This window comes from Ahaetulla prasina, chromosome 7 (genome assembly GCF_028640845.1).
Source record: "Ahaetulla prasina isolate Xishuangbanna chromosome 7, ASM2864084v1, whole genome shotgun sequence".
NCBI lineage: Eukaryota > Metazoa > Chordata > Lepidosauria > Squamata > Colubridae > Ahaetulla > Ahaetulla prasina.
Genome location: NC_080545.1, coordinates 13,076,304 through 13,101,888, shown reverse-complemented (window position 1 = coordinate 13,101,888; position 25,585 = coordinate 13,076,304). Strand labels below are relative to the sequence as shown.

The 25,585-nt window shown below is 46.4% G+C and overlaps 1 protein-coding gene across 1 annotated transcript; it reads left to right on the top strand.

Annotated features, from left to right (window-relative positions):
• The first annotated feature begins 416 nt into the window (after positions 1-416).
• Positions 417-5,750, top strand: CDKN1B (cyclin dependent kinase inhibitor 1B). The gene is made up of 3 exons (XM_058191241.1): positions 417-1,535; positions 2,373-2,522; positions 4,437-5,750. The coding sequence occupies exons 1-2, from the start codon at positions 1,058-1,060 to the stop codon at positions 2,504-2,506; spliced, it is 612 nt and encodes a 203-aa protein (XP_058047224.1). The 5' UTR covers positions 417-1,057; the 3' UTR covers positions 2,507-2,522; positions 4,437-5,750.
• The last annotated feature ends 19,835 nt before the right edge of the window (positions 5,751-25,585 follow it).

Sequence of the window (25,585 nt, the reverse complement as noted above, 5' to 3'; positions counted from 1 at the left end):
TGCCAACCGCAGCGCCGGGCTGTGCGAAGTACCGCCAGAAGCTTCCTCCTCCCCCACCAACTTTCCTTCCAAAAAAAAAAAAAAAAAAGACCAGGCCTCTCAGGACCGCGGGCTGACCCACAGCGACCAGCCGAAGGCCACCGGCCGGCAACGGGAAGCCCTTCCCGGCTGTCGTCCCCCACCCCTGCCCCCCCCCCCGTTGAAACTCAGCGGGCGAGCTGCCACCCGGGAAAGGGCAGCCCTGGGTGCCTCCAGCACCGACGCGCGCGCGCACGCACGCACGCACTACCCCGCGCCACCTTTAAAGCCGTCTGGGGCGGGAGCGAGCGCCGAGCGTTGCGCCGGGGCGGCGCCCACTCCCCGGGCCAATGGCGCGCCGCCTCTATTTAAATAGACGAGCCGTGTCAATCATTCGCCTCTCTCTCTCTCCCCGTCAGCCTCCCTTTCAATCGCCATATTGGGCAGGGGGGCCGGAGAAGGCGCCCTCGGTCCCTCCCTCCCTCCTTCCCTCTTTTCCTCGGGGCTCCTTTCCTAGCCGCGGGAGCTCCGGCGAAGCTTCTTCCGCCCGTCGCCCGGAGCAAAAACAAGTCCTCCTCCTCTTCCTCCTCCTCCTCCCCGCCGGGGCTCGGGCGTCTGGCCGGCGCTTTTTCTCTCGTCGTCGTCGTTTGCGGCGGCGGCGGCTCCTGTCGGGACCTGCGGAGAGCGCTCCAGCAGCAGCAACAGCAACAGCGGCGGCTTCTCAGTGGCTCCCCGCGCGGCTGGGATTTTTTTTAAAAAATTATTATTATTATTATTATTTTTCGGAACCGCGCTCGGTGCTCCGTCGCCGGCCGTCCCGCTGCCCGCCTTCCCTCCAGCCGACCCCGGCTTATGCGAGGCTCCGGCCAGCAGGGTTGCTGCGCGCTGTCCCCCCGGGAAGCGCTTCCTCGCCTGGGTCCAGCGGAAAGGCCGCCCGCCGTCGCCGTCGCCTTCTCCTCCTCCTCCTCCTCCCCGGAGCGGGACGCCGAGCCCCTCACCCGCCGCCGCCTTAGCGCCGTGGCCGGCTGCGCGGCGGGCCATGTCGAAAGTGCGTGTCTCGAATGGGAGCCCGACCCTGGAACGGATGGAAGGCCGGCCGGCGGACGGTCCCAAACCTTCGGCTTGCCGCTGCCTCTTCGGCCCCGTCGACCGGCAGGAGCTGGCGCGCGAGTGGCAAGACCAGAGCCGCCACCTGGAAGAGACCAGCCGGAGACGGTGGAACTTCGACTTTCGGCGCGGGCAGCCCCTGGAGGGCCGCTTCGAGTGGCAGGCGCTGGACCGGGCGGCTCTGCCCGATTTCTACAGCCGCCCCCCGCGGCTCGGCGGGGCCCGGCCCAAGGTTGACGGCCGAGAACGGCGCCTGGAGCTCAACGGAGACCGCTCGCCGCCCAGGGGGCTTCGCTGCGTTCAGGCACCGACGGAGCAGGAGCCCGAACCGGAGCCTCAGCAACAGCAGCAGAAAGACGGGGCCGCGTTAACCCTCAGCTCCGGCCCGAGGAAGCGACCTGCCGCGGATGGTAATACACCTTCCTTGGCTCCCTTGGTCCGCGGAAGGAGCGCCGGAGACGGCCGGATGGGCTGCTTCGCCATACGAAGGCTCCGTTCAGGGGGGGGAAAAATATTTCCCGGTTTTTGTTGTTTTATTAAATCCTTTTCCGGCCATCTGAAGGACGGATCGCCTTTTTGCCCTTTGATGCCCGAGCCTGGCGTTGCTTGGAAGCGAATCCCCGCTCAATTTGGGGCTTTTCCCCCACCACCAAACCCGGGACTCGAACCGGCGAGCTGTTCTTCCTTCTCTCGGGGCAGTTGCCCTGGGATCGACCTTCCTCTCCTTTCGGGAGAGTGAAGGGAGCCAAACGGGGCCCGTCGACTTCCCAGAAGCTTTCGCACCGGGGAAGCGGGGTGGTGGTGGATTAACCGGGCTGCCCGGCCTTGTAGGTTTCGCAGACCAGACCTTGATCTTTATTTTTGCGTGGTTTTATTCATTGATATCCCGCCTTTAGTATTTCTTTTTACCGATAACTCGGCAGACGCGTCCAACGTATTTTCCTCCTCCTATTTTCCCCACCACCACAACAACCTTGTGAGGTGGCTTGGCTGTGGGGTCCCTTGAACCGATCGGCTCCGGTTTCAGATATTCCTAACCATAAGAGGCTCTTCTTAACAATTCTGATATCCCTATCCTTAATCTGGAGGCACTGTGTATATATTTTATGCCAGTGGCAGATGATTCAAAAATTCCCTTCCAAAGGGATGCTATTTTTTCCTGCCCTTCTTTAGTGCGTAATTTGATTGCCGGTATCAATCTTTTTAATATCCTCCCACCCCCCCCTTCTTGAATCCTCCCCTCTTAGATTCCTCTCCTCCAAGCAAAAGAGCCAACACAACTGAAGAAATTTCTGAAGATCCTTCTGAAGATCCACCCATGGCCAGCTCAGAGGAACAAACGCCCAAGAAGACACCCAGTCCAAAGCGGTGTCAAACGTAAATTGGTTGGTCTAGAGGTGAGTTTTCTGTTTTAGAAAGAAATGCTTCGTTATTTTGTATTATTTTGGTACCCATTTGGTTTGTTTGGCAAAATTGGGTCCGTGCAATATCATTGGCTGCGATATGGAGTTTTGTGTGATGATTTTTTTTTAAAAGCAAGCTGTCAAATTCAGGCTTACTCTTACTCTACTGAGTAAAGAAGTGGCTTTTAGAAGAAAACGAGCAGTAATCCTACTATAGATGATAAGCTTGTCCTTAAAAACTCTCCTTGACCACTATGGATTTTATTTCTGAATACATTTGCCTAGGATATAATGCAGTATATTTTTTTTAATAAAGTTGCAACATAGACTTATTTTTAAGTTTTCTTTATTTTTTTTAAATCTGTCTTTAAAAGAAATAAAAATACTAAAATCCGTGCACAAGAAAGGCTTTTTAAAATATTTTTTTTTGCTTAACTGCTGTGCATTATAAACAATTGGGTTTGTCATTTGAAATGTCCAGGCTCTCTGTTCTATCTAGAGATATAAAGCTTTTGGTGGAGCGCAGTGGAAATGAATAGCAAACAACATATTTGGACTATATTCTTAGTGGCAGTTAAGAGAATAGCTCAAAGGCGCGAAGAATCTCTTAATTAAGGACAGGCGTTCTGGATAGATGTTTTACATAGCAGGAATAGTGTAAGAATACTGGCAGATCTGATTTCCAAATTAATAAAATTTGGAAATTAGCTTTCAGCTTGGAAGTAGATACTCAGGATGCTGTTGGGGTGAGGGAGGACACGTGTTCAAGTTAACTACTACTAACTGTTTACTTGAACATTTGAAAGGGAAAGCTTTTGGGTAGACCAATCATAGGAGAGAGAGGGAGAGAGAAAGAGAGAGGGAGGGGATACAAAGTGAGGTTGGTATCTGTCTCTTGAACACCTCCCAGAAAATAACAGGGTAGCACAAAATTTAGCCTTTTCTCACTTACATCTGAGCAGTTTCCTATTTGTGGTTAATTCTGTCAGCTTTCAGTCTGAAATCTGGTTGGGGCAGATTAACTGAATCCCTCCTTAGTCAAGAAGTACATTATGAAATCTTTGTTGGTGGGATTGTCTTGCTTTTGTCTGATGAGATTATAAAATCTCTTATGAAACAGAAAAAACAACAACCACCAAAAAGATTGGCTGTTGGCAGATTGCAACGTATTTAGAAGTGTGCAGCAGGCTAGATTTAGCTAATGCTAATTTTGGTTAGACTTGTGGCTCAAAATTGTTGAGTAAATGCAATCATTTGGATTATTGTATTTTGTGTGTGTGTTTCTCTCTCTGTGTGGTTATTTGGGAAACAAACCAAGCCAGTTGTGTGTATATGTAGTGATGAAAATGGTAACATCTGCAGGTTTTCCCCGAAAAGCCTAAAAAAATACTTTTAACTAGAAAACAAGATTCTAAAAAGTTGGCATAATAGAAGCCAGACTTGACTGGTGGGGCTGATTCAAATGCTGCCTGTCAGTGGATGATTAGAACCCGTTTGGTCTAGTGTTGAGAGCACCAGATTAGAAACCAGGAGATTACAAGCTCTAGTCCTGCTTTAGGCATGAAAGCCGGCTGGGTGACTTTGGGTCAGTGCCCTCTGACTTAGCCCAACCCACCTCACAAGGGTACTGTCAGGAAAATAAGGATATAATGTACATAAATAATAAATTTAAAAAGTGTAACTGTAAACCCACATGTTTTGACAGCAGGTTTTGTTTATTTTGTATATTTGCTTATATAAGTTTGTGAACTGCCTAGAGTTACTTAGATGAGACGGCTGTTGTAGAAATTTCATAAATAAATAAAAATAAAATATCGAACTTAGAGACTGCCTATCTCACTCCCACAATAATGCTCTACAAACAAGAAAGCCTCGGCAATTGATACCTTTTCTCTTCCTTCATTTCAGAATTAAGAATATTTGTTTCCTTGTATTCGGAGGAGGCAAACGAAGCCAAGAAGATCCAGCGCTCACATTCATATATGCACCTGTACATGTATGAATAAATGAATGAAAGAAAGAAAACATATCACTGATTCTCCATCGGATGGGGAATTCCTTAAAGCACTGAAAAGAAACAACCAACAATGAAATAACACTAAACCAGGCTGTCTTAAAAGGGCCTGCCTCTTAAAGCGATGGATGTAGCATTCTGCAATTAGGTTTTCCTCATTTGCTTCTTTGTACTACCTGTGTAAATAGTTTTTACATTATGTAGCACATAAACCTTTCTCCCCTCTTTTTTTTGGGGGAGGGAGGAGTTTTGGGGAGGGATTTTGTTTGTTTTGTGAAGGGGTGGATCTAATAAAAGGTGATGGGTTAAAAATCTGCTTCCAAACCCCAGGAAGAAGCAGGTGTGTTTATTAAAGGAACATTTGTCCCCCCTTTTTTTTGTGTGTGTGTGAAAGTCCAAGGTAATAAAAGAAATTGGCATTTAATCATAGTTTTCCAGCAGGTTAATGAATCAGCTGGTGAAATTTATGTGTCAAGGACACAATCTGGGAAATGTTTGCCTGCGATGACCTCACTGGAAGAGACAGTTTTGGGGAAGTACCCAATTTCTAAGGTGGTGTGAGATGCTTTGAGATCACACAGGGCAAAAGTTTTGTGTAGGAGGCCCAGTTCTCTTTGTGGAGCTGCAAAAGAGGAACTCTTTTAAGGGGCATTTTTCTCATAGGTTTTTTGTTTTGTTTTTTGGCCTCCTTACTTTTTAAAAGTCCTGCCCAACAACATACACAGCGTAGAGAAGAAATTAATAAATTCTTGACTTCCAGACTTTATTTGCTCACTTTTCTGGCCCTTCATTGGGTAAATGAAAAGGAAACAGTATTTTTTTTTACATTTTTTGGGTGGGGTTTTTGTTTTTTGAAAAAAAAAAAAGTTTTGAAATGTACCTGTGTACATAACTGTAAAGACACTGAGAAATTATACTAACTTATTTATGTTAAAAGATTTTTTTAATCTAGAAGATATTTTCCCAGAAAGCCAAAGTGGCGCATGGTTTTTGTGCATTTGTAAATGCTCTATTTGGTAGGGGATTTTTTGTTGTTGTTAGCCTCTGCGGGGAGTTTTGTTTTGTTAATCAATATGGCTGTGCTTAAATGATTGCAGACTGAGCCAGTTCAATTTTTTTCTTTTGTAATATGCAAAAAAAAAACCCAGTTGCCAAGAGATACTGTTTTACATCAAGCAATCAATAAAGACAACTGCCATTTATAAACAAATAAACTGTTTCTGTGTGTTTTATAAAACCTGAGAACTGTTTGACAAATACAGATTGAGTTGGAAGGGACCTTGTAGGTCATCTAGTCCAACCCCCCTGCCTACACCATTTCTGACAAATGGCACTCTTCTTGAAAGCCTCCAGTGATGAAGCTCCCACAACTGCTGAAGGCAAGACGTTCCATTGCTTGATTGTTCTCACCGGTGGAAAATTTCTCCTTAATTTAATTTGCCTGTTTTCCAGATAAAGGTAGTCCTTGATTTAGGACCACAACGGAGCCCAAATGTTCCACGGCTAAGCAACGAAGTTGAGTTCTGACCCATTTTACAACATTTTTTTGCCACAGTGGCAAGAATCACTGCAACTGAATTTAAATTAATGACGCGGTTGCTATTAAGTGATTCTGCCTTCCCCATTGACTTTGCTTGTCAGAAGGTCGCAAAAGGGGATTATGTGACCCCTGGGACACTGCGTCATAAATATGAGTCAGTTGCCGGGTCTCTGAATTATGATCATATGACCGTGGAGATACTGCAGGATTTAAACAAAACTCTAGATGTGAACATCCTTGCTATATTGAGAGCCAGTTTGATGTAGTGGTTTTGAGGCACCGGGCTAGGAACCAGGAGACTATGAATTGTAGTCCCACTTTAGGCCCAAAAGCCAGCTGGGTGACTTTGGGCCGCTCATTTTCTCTCAGCCCAGCCCATCTCACAGGGTGGTTGTTGTGGGGAAAATAGGAGGAAAGAGGAGTATTGGGTCTATTTGCTACCTAGATTTGTTCGTAAAAACTAACAGTAGGATAGAAATAAATACTGAAAATCCACGTTCTGAGGAAAACTGGTCTTGCTTTCTTCCTCATGTCCTTATAACTAAGGTGACCAACTTTTTTACAATGAGAAGGTTGGCACAAATAAATAAGAAAAAAAAATATCATAAATAAAAGAAACATTTTATTCATTGCAACAATAATACAGAATACACTATATAATGTGATAAATGCATAATAAAAAACATTTGTAACAATAACATTTTATGTTGTAATTTGCTTACATGCCTATTAATTATTATTTAAACGAATACTCTTGGTGGTCAAGTGTTTCGTAATAGCTGCTCTGCCCCCAACTGCAATACAAAATTCTCCGCTGCAAATATTGCAGAAAACCTCTTTGATATGAGGAATGGAAATTCCTTATTCAATTTATGGTTGAAATGGCATTTCCTCTTTTTTGATTTTTCCATCCCTAAATGAAATTTAAAATTTAAAATATAGAGTTACATGAAAGATGCAAACACATTCATTATGAATAAATAAAATTAATTATTAAAACTTTTAACAACTTAAGCGAATAAACTTGGAAAGAAAATTATACACATTTGGAAATTATTATTAATAAAACGTGAATTATTGTGCTCACTTGTGTATGATTGAATATTCACTGAGAAAAAAGTGAGTCTAATGCGTGCGTGGGTGCCGTGTCGTGTTCCGGTAAGAAGTAAGCAAAGCCACTTGCGCGTGGCGCACTCTCTCAAAACAATTCTGTGCAGAGCGCATGCATCTCATAATCACGTCTTGCCGCAATGTACCGAGCCTTGACGAATCGTCATGGCAAATACAAATACATTACATCACACGCAACGGATTGGATCGACATCGATCGAATATGGAGATTTACAGATTAGTCTTCAAATATCGAAAAGGAGGACATGTAGGAGGACTCTTTTTGAGAGAGGACAGAACTTACAAAAGAAGGATTGTCCTCCCTAAAAAAGGACAATTAGTGACCTTATTATAACTAAATTGGGGGGGGTGTAGTAGTTGTGTGAATAAACTCATAATTCGTTGTAGAAATCTAACAATATTCTGGAAAGTCGGATCAGAAAGGAAGCACAAGATTCTTTGAAGAGGCTAGTAGCTGCCGATACAAACGAAAAACGGTCATAAGTCACTTTTTTCCAGTGCCACTAAACGAGCTGTTCTAGGTCGAGGACTACCTGTATGGCCTTTGTAAGGAGCGTGCAGACATGAAGTAGGTAAAGCATTGTTGTTATTGTTGTCTGCCATTGGCAGCTCATGCAAAACCAGGACATTGTTAATGCTATAGTGGCGACCCAGCCTGAGGGTTCTCCCAAAACAGGCGCCATTCTGATGTGCTGGACTTCAAATTCCATAATGCACAGCCACAGCCCGTATGCCCAAACTAATGAAGACTTGTAGAATACAAGAGGTATCTAACCCAGGGATCTCCAACGTTGGTCCCTTTAAGACTTGTGGACTTCAACTCCCAGAGTCCCTCAGCCAGCAAAGGTTGTGGACTTCAACTCCCAGAAGACTTGTGGACTTGTGGACTTCAACTCAAAGCTTGTGGACTTCAACTTGTGGACTTCAACTCCCAGAGTCCCTCAGCCAGCAAAGCTGGCTGAGGAACTCTGGGAATTGAAGTCCACAAGTCTTAAAGGGATCAAGATTGGAGACCCCTGGTCTAACCAATTCTATGGGTAGTTCGGTGCCCTAACCATGCTGATTTCAACAAGCAAATAAGTGCTCCTTCATTAAGCCCATGTTTTGGCTTGGGGCAGGAGTGGGAAGAGAGATTTTACAGAGATGTTTTAAATTAAAAAACAAAACAAAACAAAACTCAAAATCCCAAAATCTTTAACCAAAAACTGTCTATTATTGACCTCACCCCATTCCTAAGAGGACTATAAGGGGCGTGCATAAGAGCACAAAAGTGCCTACCGTTCCTGTCCTATTGTTCCCTTCATTATTTCAAATTAATATAGTTGATGCATATTTTTTTACTTATATATATATATATTTCTTCAAGATATGTTTTATCTATGACAATTGTTTGTGTATACTGTTGTGACAAATAGAAATAAAAAAAAAAGATTTTGCAGTAGTAATAGCAGCTAATCCCCAAATGATGACCGTTAGGGGGTTGTATATATATAAAAAAATAACTGAGGCATACACCACTGTGCCTTTAAAAGTTGTTGAAATTTTATCAGCTACGAGCCCCTTCAAAGAACCTTGTGGTTTCTTTCTGATCTGACTTTCCAGAATATTGTTAAATAATTATGAGTTTATTCACACAACCTCCTCCACCCCAATTTAGTTATAAAGACATCAGGAAGAAAGCATTTCTCAGGTGGATTTTCAGTATTTATTTCTATCCCGCCTTTATTGTTTTTACAAACAATGCAAGGTAGCAAATAGACCGGTTACTCCTCCTTCCTCCTATTTTCACCACAACAACCCTGGTAGGGTGGGCTGAGAGAGAGAGAGAGAGAGAATGGCCCAAAGTCACCCAGCTGCCTTTCGGGCCTAAAGTGGGACTACAATTCAGAGTCTCCGGGTTCCTAGCCCGGTGCTTCAAAACCACTACATCAAACTGGCTCTCAATATAGTAAGGAACATTTCACATCTAGGAGTTTTGTTTTAAACCTAAAAATATATATATATCAGGATTTAGGGAGTTAAAAGCACAGAAACTGCTCTAGTTAAAAAAAGGAGAAAACACACAAGGCAACTGTTAGCAGTTCATTTCCAAATAAGTTGCCCAGAATGCGTATCTTTGGCTCAACATCAGTACTGTTATTTTGTGCCTCTGCTGAAGTTGCAATTTATAAAGATGACCCACTTCTGAAATAATTCCACAGCCTGCGGCACCCCCCAAAATGTCAAATTTGCCACAAAAGCAGGGAGGATCAAGAAGAGAAATGTGGATAGGAGGAGCATTTTTGCACCTGTAGGTAATACTCAGTCTTGCTGGGCCTTTTTCCCCTCTTCCTCCTTGAGAGAGAGAGAGAGAGAGAGAGAGAAAGAAACTTCCTGTTTTGGAAATACAAAGCCTAACAAAAACAAGCAGCAAAGTTACTCTTATCTTTTGCTTTTTGGTTTTGTTTTGTTTTTTTGAACCCTAAATGAAGGAAATGGTACCTTTTGCTTTGTAAAAAAATATATTAATTAATCTCTGCAGGGGGAGAGAGGGACAAATAGCGCTGAGTCAAAAGTCAAGCTTAAAAAGAGAAATTGTATGGGCTTCCTTCTCGATTGGCCTTGTTGGTGGCTTCTTGCCTGCGAATAACCACAACTTTGTAATCTTCACACTGTTCTGTAACCTCAGCCGGACCCCATATCATAGTGGAAAGATTTGGGGGACCCTTGTAAGGCTGACTAGGTAGCTCAGTGGCTAAGACACTGAGCTTTGTTGATCAGAAAGGTCGGGCGGTTTGAATCTCTAGTACAGGTCTCCTAGGCGAGCAGCGGGTTGGACTAGATGACCTCCAAGATCCCTTCCAACTCTTGTTACTGTTTAAAGTTAACCCCAGGGAGGTCTTTCACGCAGTTTAAAAATGCCACACTGAAGGTATCCTTTTATTGAAAAATCAACTCTTTGCCTCCCTTGCAATGTTTATTATTATTTCTTTTTTTAGGGCTCAACCTAAACCGGTTGCCTTTCCCCCCTTTGAATAGAATAGAATAGAATAGAATTTTATTGGCCAAGTGTGATTGGACACACAAGGAATTTTTTCTCCATCCCCAAAAGGGGAAAAATGGAAGGGGGAAAAAACCAACACGTTTGGCTTGGATCGGCAGGTTGAAATCTTGAGGACACACACAAAAAGGCAGCCCAGCAAAACTCCCCTTTTTGAAGCCTGCGAGAAAGCAGCCCAGCCGCAGAGCGGTTCTGCGAGTGATGTAATCGTGGACTTTTTTTGCTTCAGTTTACAGACGGGGGTGTGTGTGTCCGTGTTTGAGTGTGTGTGTGTGTGTTTTTGAGTGTGCGCGCGCGCGCATGCGTACTTGCACAGGCTCGGATACACCTTTAATTGTGGTGTTATGTAAAATGCAAAAAAACAAACAAACCACTTTTGGAAAGGGTTTCACCGAGCAGGCTGGCTTTCCGACACGTTCAAGCCATGGCATTCTTCCCCCCCCCTCGAAAGGTTGAAATGGTTCAGTCCACTCCAGCCAGCCCTCCCTTTGGAGCTCCTCTGTTATTCACCTGTGTGTGTGTGTATGCAGTTGTGCAGGGAAAAAAAGGAGGCTGGTTCTTGCGCACAATCCCCAGCAGGCCTGGCCTTGGAGAAGCGTTTATCTGCTTCTAGTTGATCAGGGGTCTCCAACCTTGGCAACTTTAAGACTTGTGGACTTCAACTCCCAGAGTTCCTCAGCCAGCTTTGCTTTCTGGCTGAGGAACTCTGGGAGTTGAAGTCCACAAGTCTTAAAGTTGCCAAGGCTGGAGACCCCTGAGAGAGAGAGAGAGAGAGAGAGAGAGAGAGAGAGAGAGAGAATTTTTTATTGGCCAAATGTGGTTGGACACACAAGGAATTTGTCTTGGTGCATATGCTCTCAGTGTACATAAAAGAAAAGATACCTTCATCAAGGTACAACACTTACAACACTTTATGATAGTCATAGGGTACAAATTTAACACTTAATGCTACAACACTTAATAGTAAAAATAAGCAATCAGGAAACAATATCAATATAAATCGTAAGGATACCAGCAACAAAGTTACAGTCATACAGTCATAAGTGGAAGGAGATGGGTGATGGCAACGATGAGAAGATTAAAAGTAGTGCAGATTTAGTGAATAGTTTGACAGTGTTGAGGGAATTCTTTGTTTAGCAGAGTGATGGCCTTCGGGAAAAAACTCTCCTTGTGTCTAGTTGTTCTGGTGTGCAGTGCGTCGTTTTGAGGGTAGGGGTTGAAACTGTTTATGTCCAGGATGTGAGGGGTCTGTAAATATTTTCACAGCCCTCTTTTTGACTCATGCAGTATTACGGGTCCTCAATGGAAGGCAGGTTGGTAGCCATTGTTTTTTCTGCAGTTCTAACGATTCTCTGAAGTCTGTGTCTGTCTTGTTGGGCTGCAGAACCAAACCAGACAGTTATAGAGGTGCAGATGACAGACTCAATAATTCCTCCGTAGAACTGGATCAGCAGCTCCTTGGGAAGTTTGAGCTTTCAGAGTTGGCGCAGAAAGAACATTTTGGTCACCAAATGCGAACAGCATCCATCCAGATCAGAATTCCCGTGAGTAACAGAATTTCCCCCTTGGGGAATTTGGGAAAAAACCAGCAAACGATCATATATGCCCAAATCTAGCCACAGGTTAAGAAACCATGATCTTGGAGAGTCAGCACAATATGTGCACAAAGCTTCCTTGAAATCTTTTCCCGGTTTTATTCTTGCATGGATGAAAGGTAGTGAAGGATGAATAAATTCACGAGACTTATCCTTCAGGAACAGCCATAGAATAAGCCTGTCTATGGCTGGGGTCACCAACCTTTCGGACCTCAGGGACCACTAAATTCATAATTTTAAATCCTGTGGACCACTAGTATGATCTGCCTAATGACCGGTGGGCGTGGCTAGATGGTCATGTGACTGGGTGGGCGTGGCCAACTCGATGTCACTCACATCGAGGGGTGCCTTGCCAGCCTCTACTCACTAGTCCTCGCCTGCCCACCCGGGCTCCTTAGAACCCCAACAGGAAGCAGTTGTTGGAGCTAAGCAGCTGCCACGAGAAAAAGTTGGCAAAACAGCTCAGTTCAAATTGGATCTGACCGAGAAGGAGGCTCAGCAGAAGCACCTCACTGAGGACTAGGAGCATAGGCTTTCCAAGCAGAGGGAAGACCTGAGGAAGTGCAAGGCCAGGTACCGGCATCTGGAGGCTTAGCAGGCTGAATGGTCAGCCAGTTCCTAGGCCATGATGCAGTCCCACTGAAACAAGGCCCTCCGGCTCTTCGCCACCAGCGGCGCTTCCCTCCAGTCTTCGCCCAAAGTCCTGCACCAGGAGGCTGAAGCAGACCCCAAGTCGGAATTTCTGCCCCCCTCTGACCTGCACAAAAAGACCCCAAAGAGGGAGACTCTCCGCAGCAAGAAAAGCGGTCATTGCACGTATCTGGCTCAGGGGCCGTAGTGTGAAGACTGATTTAGTGCAATATAGAAAATGCAAATAATTTTTCTGCGGACCACCAAAATTTTCTCGCGGACCACCAGTTGGGGACCGCTGGTCTATGGAGTGGCAAAGATTTTCAATTTTCATTTCTGCAAAAGTGGAGACGCTTTGAGATCCTTTAACCACGATGGCGAGCCTATGGCACGCATGCTGGAAGTGCCACACAGAGCCCTTTTTCTGGGCACGCGAGCTGTCGCCCAACTTGTCAGCAGCTGCGCAGGCATGCGTGGTCCAGATGGTATTCGGGCCTCCGGTGTGCATGCGTGCAATTCAGGGGAACCAGTTGGTCTTTGGAGCTCTCCTGCCCACGTGCGCGCATGCACAGATGGTATTCGCATGTGTGTATTGCGTGCTTGAAAACCACGTGCATGCACAGATGGCACAATGGCACATGTCGCGCATGGGGGAGCGGTGCGAAAGCTGTGCGCACATGCAGCGCATGGGGGAGGAGCTGTGTGTTAGCGTGGATGGCATGCACGCATGCAAAGTGCACGAAACACGTATCTGTTCGGCACTCGGTGAGTAATAGGTTCTCCACCACTGTCCTATAACTAAACCCCAGCTCCTGAGCTGCTTCTGGGCACCACGGCTGGGGGAAAAAAATAGCATCAAAAATTTCCACCAGCCAGAGATGGGAAACATGCAGTGGTTGTGTTGGCCCAACAAAACAAGCCATGAGTTACAGAGTTTATTCAACTGTACACATCGGTCACGGTCTTTATGACATGGAGGGATACCATCCACAAGCAACTTATCCTGGGTATGTTCACCAACAGAGGGAACCAGACTTAATACATTGCCCGTGGCCATGTTCAGGCCAATATTATGGTGATAGGGGAGCAGACTCTATATCTTCTCCCTTTGTTGTGCTGGTGGACTGCCATCTAGCAACTTTGCTTTAAAGTGGCTTGTAATCTTGCACTTGGTTGCTGTGGCCAGCTACCTACCCTTTTGCTGATAAATCACTCAGATCCAGAGCAGTCGTGTCTCGACATGGCAGAGTCTTGATGGCAACTAGAGTCTCGTTTTATTGCATTATAGAATAGAATAGAATAGAATAGAATAGAAAATAGAATAGAAAATAGAATAGATTAGAATAGAAAATAGAATAGAATACAAAAGAGAATAGAATAGAATCGAATAGAAAAGAGAATAGATTCGAATAGTAAACCGCCCTGAGTCCTTTGGGAGATAGGGCGGTATATAAATATAAACAATAAATAAATAAATAAATAAATAGGAAAGAGAATGGAATGGAATGGAATGGAATAGAATAGAATAGAATAGAAACAGAAACGAAATAGAAATAGAAATAGAATAGAAAATAGAACAGAAAATAGAATAGATTAGAATAGAAAAGAGAATCGAATAGAAAAGAGGATTGAATCGAATCGAATAGAAAAGAGAATCGAATCGAATAGAAAAGAGAATGGAATGGAATGGAACGGAACGGAACGGAATGGAACGCAATGGAACAGAACAGAATAGAACAGAAACAGAAATAGAATAGAAAAGAGAATAGAAAAGAGAATAGATTAGAATAGAAAAGAGAATAGAATAGAAAAGAGAATTGAATCGAATCGAATAGAAAAGAGAATTGAATCGAATAGAAAAGAGAATGGAATGGAACGGAACGGAACAGAATAGAACAGAAACAGAAATAGAATACGCCACCACGTGTTTACTGGACCCGTGCCCCTCCTGGCTGGTGCTGGCCACTCGGGAGGTGACACGAGGCTGGCTCCAGGCGATTACGATCGCTTCTTTGGTGGAGGGTGTCTTCCCGGCCGCCTTGAAAGAGGCGGTGGTGAGGCCCCTCCTTAAGAAGCCTTCCCTGGACCCGGCTGTTTTAGGTAATTATCGTCCGGTCTCCAACCTTCGCTTTGCGGGGAAGGTTGTAGAGAGTATGGTGGCATATCAGCTTCCCTTGCACCTGGATGAAACTGTCTATCTAGACCCGTTCCAGTCCGGTTTCCGACCCGGTTACAGCACGGAGACGGCTTTGGTCGCGTTGGTAGATGATCTCTGGAGGGCCAGGGATAGGGGTTGTTCCTCTGCCCTGGTCCTATTAGACCTCTCAGCGGCTTTCGATACCATCGACCATGGTATCCTGCTGCGCGGTTGGGGGATTGGGAGTGGAGGCACCGTTTACCGGTGGTTCTCCTCCTATCTCTCCGACCGGTCGCAGTCGGTGTTGACAGGGGGGCAGAGGTCATCCCCGAGGCGCCTCACTTGTGGGGTGCCGCAGGGTCGATTCTCTCGCCTTCTGTTTAACATCTACATGAAACCGCTGGGTGAGATCATCAGTGGTTTCGTGTGAAGTATCAGCTGTATGCGGATGATACTCAGCTGTACTTTTCTACACCGAACCACCCCAACGGTTATCAAGTGCTGTCCCGGTGTCTGGAGGCCGTACGGGTCTGGATGGGGAGAAACAGGCTCAAGCTCAATCCCGCCAAGACAGAGTGGCTGTGGATGCCGGCATCCCGGTACAGTCAGCTAAATCCGCGGCTGAACATCGGTGGCGAGGCATTGGCCCCGATGGAGAGGGTCCGCAACTTAGGCGCCCTCCTGGATGAACGGCTGTCTCTAGAAGAGCATTTGACGGCCGTCTCCAGGAGAGCGTTCTACCAGGTTCGCCTGGTACGCCAGTTGCGCCCCTTTCTGGACCGGGATGCCCTATCCACGGTTACTCACGCACTCGTGACGTCTCGCCTGGATTACTGCAATGCTCTCTACATGGGGCTCCCTTGAGGGGCATCCGGAGGCTACAGTTAGTCAGAATGCAGCTGCGGGTGATAGATGGAGCCCTCGTGGCTCCCATATGACACCTATCCTGCGCAGACTGCACTGGCTTCCTGTGGCCTTCCGGTGCGCTTCAAGGTTTTGGTGACCACCTTTAAAGCGCTCCATGGCATTGGGCGGGTTATTCTGGGACCGCCTACTGCGACCGAATACCTCCCACCGTCCCGTGCGCTCTCACAGAGGGTCTCCTCAGGGTGCCGTCAGCGAGGCAATGTCGTCTGGCGGCGCCCAGGAAGGGCCTTCTCTGTGGGGCTCCCACCCTCTGGAGCGATCTACCCCGGACTTCGTCAGCTTTCGGACCTTCGGACCTTCCGCCGCGGGCTTAAAACATACTTATTTAATTGTGCAGGACTGAGCTAGATTTTAAATTTTGGGTTTTAAATTGGGTTTTATTTCTATTTTTAATTGGACGGGCTTTAGAATAAGTTTTTTAAATGTTTTATATTGTATTTATATTGTATTTATCTGTTTTTAGTGCCTGTAAACCGCCCTGAGTCCCTTGGGAGATAGGGCGGTATATAAATATGATTAAATAAAAAATAATAATAAAAGAATAGAAAATAGAATAGAAAATAGAATAGATTAGAATAGAAAAGAGAATAGAATAGAAAAGGGAATTGAATCGAATCGAATAGAAAAGAGAATAGAATTGAATAGAAAAGAGAATGGAATGGAATGGAATGGAATGGAATAGAATAGAATAGAATTCTTTATTAGCCAAATGTGATTGGACACACAAGGAATTTGTCTTGGTGCATATGCTCTCATAAAAAGAAAAGATACATTCGTCAAGAATCATAAGGTACAACGCTTAATGATAGTCATAGGCTACAATTAAGCAATCAGGAAACAATCAATATCAGTATAAATCGTAAGGATACAAGCAACAAAGTTACAGTCATACAGTCATAAGTGGAAGGAGATGGCTGGTGGGAATGATGAGAAGATTAATAGTAGTGCAGATTTAGTGAAAAGTTTGACAATGTTGAGGGAATTCTTTGTTTAGCAGAGTAATGGCGTTCGGGAAAAAACTGTCCTTGTGTCTAGTAGTTCTGATGTGCAGTGCTCTATAGCCTCGTTTTGAGGGTAGTTATCTGGGACTCCTTTGGCGTGTAAATTTTTTTTTGAGGAAAACAATGGGACGATATCTTGTTTCTCCTATTACTTGTTCTTTGGACCTCTGCCTGGCCTGGGCCTGGGTCTTGAGGGAGCACCTGGGGAGGGGGAGGAAGACTAGGTTATTGTGGTTTTTTTCTTGCCATGACTGTGGTTAGATTGTCCTCAGGTGTCCCTAGGCTATTATCGTGCCATTATTGTTTATTATTATAATTGTTTATTATATTGTTTATTCTGTTGGTTTTAATCCTCTGTTCCCTGGCTTGAGGACCGCTTGAGTTTGGTTGGACATCAGCATTACTTCATGGGAAAGTAATCAACCAGCAGCCTTAAAAATAGGTGTGGGGTATCCCAGTGGTAGGTTTCAAATTTTTTTCCTACTGGTTCTGTGGGCGTGGCTTGGTGGGCATGGCATGGCTTGGTGGGTGTGGCTTGGTGAGCATGACATGGCGTGGTGGGCATGGCAGGGGAAGGATATTGTAAAATCCCTATTCCCACCCCACTCCAGAGGAAGGATACTGCAAAATCTCCATTCCCTCCCCAATCCAGGGGAAGGTTACTGCAAAATCCCCATTTCCTCCTGATCAGCTGGGACTTGGGAGGCAGAGAATAGATGGGGGCGGGGCCAGTCAGAATTTTTACTACCGGTTCCCTGAACTACTCAAAATTTCCGCTACCGGTTCTCCAGAACCGGTCAGAACCTGCTGAAACCCACCTCTGGTGTGTCCCCTTCAGAAGAGGGATTCAACAGTGTTGGATCAACCACCCAGCCTCCCCTTTCAGCCCCCAGAAGAAGTGGATAATTGGACCACTTCTAGTCTGGGTTTAGGACAGAACGGGTCAGTCACCCTCCTGGTTGAACAAGGCTTGCTTGTTTGTTATTTTAGCGATTTTGTACAGCCACTCATCTTACAACTCTGGGCGGTGCACACAGGATTAAAACCAACAAAACAAGCATAATAAACAATAGTGAGACAATAATAGCGTAGGGGCACCCGAGGACAACCTATCTCGTATCACATAACAGGCACTCGTGCCAAGAAAAAGCCACAATCACAAGCTCGCCCAACCTGCAGGTCCACGTCGGTTTCCAAGGGCTTATGAAATGCCATCAGGGGTTTAAGGACAAATGTACCTTGGGATGTGTGCGCGTGTCAGGTTCAGGTGATGTGACCGAGAAAGTTCGCTTCGTGGAATTTGGCAGATGGGATCTGGGGCCTGCCCACCTTGCTGAATCACACAAATGGAGAAAGCAGTTCTGCCAATAATTTGGCCCTGTGCCATAGATGAGCTTTATAGGAGGAGGACCACTGCCTTGAATTGCACCCAGCAGCTGCTGGTAACCAGCATAGCTTGTGGAACAGTGGTGCACTATGGGGTACTAAAATGCACCCATAACCATCCCCTGCTGTCAAATTCAGTTGCAGCTTCTAGAGCAGGGGTCTCCAACCTTGGCAATTTTAAGACTTGTGTACTTCAACTCCCAGAATTCCTCAGCCAGCTTTGTCCACAAGTCTTAAAGTTGCCAAGATTGGAGACCCCTGTTCTAGAGCAGTGGTAGTCAACCTGGTCCCTACCGCCCACTAGTGGGCGTTCCAGCTTTCATGGTGGGCGGTAGGGGTTTTGTCCGATATTGAAGCACTTTCCTTTTTTAAAAAATTTAATTGACTTTTTAAAAAATTTTCATAGCATTATTTAAAAACATTTTCATTAGGTTTTCATAAAATTCCCCGTGACAATTTAAATTTCTGAAAATACACTATTTGTATCGCCTGCGCATAAGTTTAGTTCACATTACATAAGTGAAACTAAATGGTGCTATAGTGCGACCGCAAACAAAAGAGCCTCGTCCCAGAATAGCTCGCACATCTCCCCCCACACCACCCAGCTGTAACAGACAAGCAGAGCTGGTAGCCGGTGCTCCCCTCACCCAAACCCAATTCACGATGCGCGAGAGGCATGCACAGATGATACACGGCGCATTACTGTGGAACCGGTGGGTGGTTAGAAAATTTTACTACTAACAGAGATACAAAAGTGGGCAGTAGGTATAAAAAAATGACTACCTCTGTTCTAGAGGATCTTCAAAGGCAGCTGTATCTCTTGTTCTTAGCTCTCCTAGAACCCTTTAATACCATCTCCTATAACAGGGATCGGCAACCTTAAACACTCAAAGAGCCACAAAGGCCCTAACCGGAAGCCCCCCCCCCGTTCAATTCTGGAGCCAACTGGAAGTCTGCCCCCACCCTACCCACCCCAATGTCTCCTCCTAGCGCAGCATCCTTTTTCCTCTACCTATCCTAACTGAAAGCCCTATTAATTGTGGAGCTGACTGGCGACAGGGAGCCACAGCAGAGGGATGAAAGAGCCACATGCGGCTCCAGAGCCGCAGGTTGCTGACCCTTATCCTATAACATGCAAGTTGAGGATCACTGATATATCCTTCACGGTTTTGAACTGAATACCTGCAAGACCACCTCCTCCCACCAGAAACCATCCAATCTACTAGATTCCATAGAAAGAAATTACTTTCACCTTCACAGTTCGGAAAGGTGATGGAGAATGAAATGAGAAGGCTCCGCTTTCCCATGATGGCGCCAATGCTTTGGAACAAATCGACTTGCCTAACGTGTTCAGGAACATGTTAAAAACCATCATATCCAAGGATGTCCCCCTTCTCTAAAAGCAGGTGTTCTGTCCCCCCACCTCAGTCCGGGAGGCACGAGAAATGGCTCAATTAGCCGGCAATTGAGTCAACGGCAGCTATCAGCTCTGGAGCCACCCAGCGAGCGTCTGCCAAGGTTTTTCTGTTATCTTTCTTGATGCCGGCGTGTCAACCAGGAAGTCAGGAATAAACAGCACTTCAGCTCAAGTTCAATTGGATTTGTTCGTCATGAAGCAGTATAGCAGCCCCTCCTGCTTTTATACCCTGTGGGGTGTGGCTCCGTGACTCAGCACTTTCTAGGCCTGCCCCACCCCTGCTTCTGTTGTTCCCGCCTCTCTTGTCTAGGAAATCTGGGATCTAACCAGGACTGATTGTCCTCAGCTGGGTCTGGAAGCGTTTCCTGGGTGGGGGGAGATACAGGAGACGGAGGCCTCGTCACCTCTTCCACCTGGCCTGCCTCTGGCTCCTGGAGCTGAGCCAGGGAAGCCGGCCCTGCAGATGGGAGCCCTGACGGCCCTTCCCCCTCACTCTCTGAGTCAGTCTCTGGCAGGGGGCCAGGCCCGGGTGGTGGGGGGGCTGGAGCCACAACAGCAGGGTCATTTTTAATTTGAAAACTTTTTTGTTGCTATTATTTTCATTTCTAGGGTTTTGTGACATGATCCCTTAAGTCATACCATGGATATTTCGAATTTTTGTTATAATATACAGCAGAAGCCAGCAAGCATTGTTAGATTGTGCTTAAAAGAAGGGGGAATAAATCCACATTGCCACCCCCCTCACACCCAAATCCAGAGGAAATCCGGGCTCTCTGTTTGGCTGCAGCTTGGCATACTTCTACAGATAAAAAAAAGTGATGAAGAGAGGCTGTGCCTTCAAAACACAAATAAAAAGGTAAAAGTAAAGGTTCCCCTCGCACATATGTGCTAGTCATTCTCGATTCTAGGGGGCAGTGCTCATCTTCGTTTCAGAGCCGAAGAGCCGGGGCTGTCTGGTGACGTCTCCATGGTCATGTGGCCGGCATGACTGAATGCCAAAGGCGCACGGAGCGCTGTTCCCTTCCCACCAAAGGTGGTCCCTGTTTTTCTACTTGCATTTTTTTACGTGCTTTCGAACTGCTAGGTTGGCAGAAGCTGGGAGAAGTAACAGGAGCTCACCCCATTACATGGCACTAGGGATTCGAACCGCTGAACTGCCGACCTGATCAACAAGCTCAGCATCTTGGCCTCTGAGCCACTGCGTCCCTTAAAACACAGGTATTCCTTGACTTAGGACCGCAATTCAGCCCCAAATTTCCATGGCTAAGCAAGGCCGTTGTTCAGTGAGTTTTCCCCTCCTTTGCCACGGTTGTTAACCGAATCATTGCAGGTAAGTGAATTATATGATTGTTAAGTGAATCTGACTTCCCCCATTGACTCTGCATGTCACAAGCCAGCTTTTGGGGGTGGTGGTTTACAAATAGTTATCATATAACCCCAATTGCACAGTGCAATTGTCATAAATCATGCTGGTTGCCGAGCAGCCAAATTTGGATCATGGGAACATCACGGGGATGCCGCCACAGTCATTAAGTGTGAATACCGGTCATAAGTCCCTGTTTTCAGTGCTGTTGTAACTTCAAACAGTCACTAAACGAATGGTTGAGGATCTGGGGGGCGGTGGCTCAGTGGCTAAGATGCTGAGCTTGTCAATTGAAAGGTCGGCAGTTCAGCGGTTCGAATCCCTAGTGCTGCGTAATGGGATGAGCTCCCGTTACTTGTCCCAGCTTCTGCCAACCTAGCAGTTCGAAAGCACGTAAAAAATGCAAGTAGAAAAAATAGGGACCACCTTTGGTAGGAAGGTAACAGCGTTCCGTGCGCCTTTGGCGTTGAGTCACGCCGGCCACATGACCACGGAGACGTCTTCGGATAGCGTTGGCTCCTTGGCTTTGAAACGGAGATGAGCACGGCCCCCTAGAGTCAGGAACGACTAGCACATGTGCGAGGGGAACTTTTACTTTTGCCTTTAAGTTGAGGACTAGTAAGTTGTGTGCTGGTTGGGGGATTCTGGGAGTTAAAGTTGGCACGTCTTAAAATGGCCAAGTTGAGGAACTGCTCAACTCTGGGAAGCCGCCTCTGTAGCAGCTGCTTTGACGACTGGATGTTGACAATAATTATGACATCTCGCAGCCTTTGATCTCAGAACATTTGTGTGTCCTTGGCTTTTTACATCCTGTTCTGCAGCCCCGCCTTTCCTTTCCCCCAGGATAATGAAAGGGTGGATGCACAGTCTCCTTGGCGACAGGGACCTGGCAGGAGGAGGTCAGAAAAGTCAAGATGGAAGCCTCAATTGTCCCCCACCCCAAACAAGACCTTGTTATTGGGAAGAAGGCCAGAATTGAATCAAGACCTCACCATCCTTCTTGTTCTCACCGTCTTCCTTCCAAAAGGGATCAGAAGACGAAGTTCTTCCCTGAAAGTCCTAAAGGTGCTTTTTCAGGAGGCAACTGGACTTTCTTGGTTTTTCTTTTTGAAGACGTTTCACTTCTCATCCAAGAAGCTTCTTCAGTTCTGACAGGATGGTGGGGAATGGAAGAGTTTATATTCCTTGCAGACAGCTGGTCATTTGCATCCTTTTAGAGCAGGGGGTCTTCAAACTTGGCAAGTTTAAGCCTGGCGGATTTCAACTCCCATAATTCCCCAGCCAGCAAAGCACAGCAAAGCTGGCTGTGGAATTCTGGGAGTTGAAGTCCGCCAGGTTTAAACTTGCCAAGGTTGGAGACCTCTGTTTTAGAGGGTCTTTGAAGCACAGGGGATCCCGAGGACCCAGATAAACCTCCAAGTGCTTCAAGGACCATCTAAAACAGGGGTCGCCTGAGAGCATATGCACCAAGACAAATTCCTTGTGTGTCCAATCACACTTGGCCAATAAAATTCTATTCTATTCTATTAAGACTTGTGGATTTCAACTCCCAGAATTCCCCAACCAGCAAAGTACAGCAAAGCTGGCTGAGGAATTCTGGTAGTTGAAGTCCACAAGTCTTAAAAGTTGCCAAGGTCGTAGACCCCTGCCCTAAAAGGATGCAAATGACCAGCTGCCTGCAGGAGTATAAACCCTTCCATTCCCCACCATCCTGTCAGAACTGAAGAAGCTTCTTGGATGAGAAGTGAAACGTCTTCAAAAAAAAAGAAAAAGAAAGAAAAACCAAGTAAGTCCAGTTGCCTCTTGAAAACGCACCTTTGGGACAACCCTGACTTGGATGACTTGAGAATCTCTACACTTTTCCCTGAAACCATCCCAGGTAAATCAACCACAAAAACCAAAAACTGGACCTAAATTTAAAACCGGGTTTAAAACTGCAGCAATTCAAGAGCAGTGGGGTGGGTCTTGGAGCCCAGCTCAGCCTCTTAACTAGGGAGGAGAGGCTGGGTGGGTGGTTGGGGAGGCAAGCGATGGGATTCCTGCAAAAGAACCAGGGGAGGAGAAGATCCGAGTCCAGCAGCCCCCCCCATTCCTTCAAAAGGCTGCCAGATCCTGGAATGATCACTGCAAGGAAGTTTTCTCGGAACTTGTGTCCAGGGGTGAAATCCAGCAGGTTCTGACAGGTTCTGGAGAATTGGCAGCGGAAATTTTGAGTAGTTCGGAGAACCGGCAAATGCCACCTCTGGCCGGCCCCCAGAGTAGGGTGGGAATGGAGATTTTGCAATATCTTTCCCCAAGGAGTGGGGATTTTGCAGTATCCTTCCCCTGGAGTGAGGTGGGAATGGAGATTTTGCAATAGCCTTCTCCCAGGAGTGGGGTGGGAATGGAGATTTTGCAGTATCCTTCCCCCAGGAGTGGAAAGGGAATGGGGATTTTGCAGTATCCTTCCCCCTGAGTGAGATGGGAATGGGAATTTTGTAATATCCTTCCCCCAGGACTGGGGAGGGAAGGGGGATTTTGCTGGGGGCGATGCATTTGAGCCTGGAGCTCTTGGCCAGAGAGGAAGCTGGAGAGGAAGCCGTGCCACTGCCCTGTGTTTGTGTGTCCAATGTATGTCCTGTATGTCCAGTGTATGTGTCCTGCGTGTGTGTGTGTCCAGTGTATGTGTCCTATGTATATACGTCTGTGTCCAGTGTATGTGTCCTGTTTATGTGTATCCATTTTTTTTTATTTGTCACAACAATATATATAAGCATAAGCATGAAAATAACTATATAATATATAAGCATATATATGAGCATAAGTATGTGATAACTATATTAATTGGATATAATGAAAGGAAACAATAGTTTATGTGTCTTGTCTATATGTCCAGTGTATGTGTCCTCTGTGTGTGTGTGTGTGTGTGAGAGAGAGAGAGAGAGAGAGAGAGAAAACTGGCCGCCGGAAGCCGTGCCACTGCCCTGTGTGTATGTGTGTGTCCAGTGTATGTGTCCACTATGTATGTGTGTCCTGTGTATGTGTGTGTGTGAGAGAGAGACAACTGGCCTCCGGAGAGAAAGCCGTGCCACTGCCGTGTGTGTGTGTGTGTGTGTGTACACGCGCGTGTGTGTGTTTAGGTGTCCTGTGTGTGTGTGTGTTTGTGTGTCCAATGTATGTGTCCTGTGTATGTATGTGTGTGTCCAGTGTATGTGTCCACTATGTGTGTGTGTGTCCTGTGTGTGTAAGAGATAACTGGCCGATGGAGAGAAAGCCGTGCCACTGCCCTGTGTGTGTGTGTGTGTGTTGGGGGAGGGGGGCGCCATCGGCTCTCGCTCCCGCCTTAAGGTGGCTCCGGATCCTCCGCGCGCCCCGCCCGGCTGGGGAAGCCGCAGCCGCCGAAAGTTGGGGGGGGAACTCCGATCGTCTCTCTTCTCTCCCCCCCCCCGCCCCCGCCAAAACCCCTCCCCCCCACCGTCAACACCTTCCCCCTGCGCTCATTGGCCGAGCCCTGCAGTTTGAATCTTGCCCCGCCCTCCCTGCGAGGGAGGCTGACACCCGCCTTTGCGGGGGAGTGGGAGGGGGGGGAGACAGAGAGCCTTTGGTTTGTGTGCGTGTGGAACGCAGTTGCGGCTTCGCTTCTACGACCGTGGGCCACCTCGCCTCGCTTTTTACGCCTGCCAGCCAGGCTAAACCGTGGGAGGGGAGACAGAGAGCCTTTGGTTTGTGTGCGTGTGGAACGCAGTTGCGGCTTCGCTTCTACGACCGTGGGCCACCTCGCCTCGCTTTTTACGCCTGCCAGCCAGGCTAAACGGTGGGGAGGGGAGGGGGGGGAGGCTGGGGTGGCACCCCTTGACGTGAATGACATCAAGTTGGCCACGCCCACCCAGTCACATAACCCCCCTTGCCACGCCCACCCAGCTGGCCATTAGGCGTATCACATTAGTGGTCCGTGGGATTTAAAATTATGAATTTAGTGGTCCCTGAGCTCTGAAAGGTTGGTGACCCCTGTGCTAGGACCTACAGGAGCTGCCTCGCTTTCTAGACACACGGCCACATTTTATTTATTTATTTTTAAAACAGGACTTTAAACAAACAACCTAAATTGGGGGAAAAGTAGCTTTGTCCATGGATGTTTTCTAACTTCCTAACTACAAGAGACGCTAAGCAACGCCACTCTTTGTATTTACTACCTCCATTGCAACTTCTGATTTTTCCCAGGGGCTCGATTTCGGTGTTTTTATATATATATAAACAACATACCTCTGAACAAAAAGTTTTTCCCTAACCCCCTCATCTTGCTCCTCTTCTAGATTCTGTTGTCCCTAAAACATTTTTTTAACCACTACCTGCTAAAGCTCTTAAATTTATTATATATATAATAAATTTAAGAGCTTTAGCAGGTAGTGGTTAAAATATATATATATATATATATATATATATATATATATATATATATATATATATAAATATATATATATATATATATATATTAGGGACAACAGAATCTAGAAGAGGAGCAAGATGAGGGGGTTAGGGAAAAACTTTTTGTTCAGAGGTATGTTGTTGTTGTTAGTTGCAAAGTCGTGTCCAATCCATCGTGACCCCATGGACAACGTTCCCTCAGGCCTTCCTGTCCTCTGCCATCCTCTGGAGTCCATTTAAGCTCATGCCAACTGCTTTAGTGACTCCATCCAGCCACCTCATTCTCTGTCGTCCCGTTCTTCTTTTATCCTCAATCTTTCCCCGCCTTAGGCTCTTCTTCAGTGAGTCCTTCCTTCTTATTAGGTGGCCAAAGTATTTGAGTTTCCTCTTCAGGATCTGGCCTTCTAAAGAGCAGTCAGGGTTGATCTCCTCTAGGACTGACCCGTTTGATCACCTTGCAGTCCAAGGGACT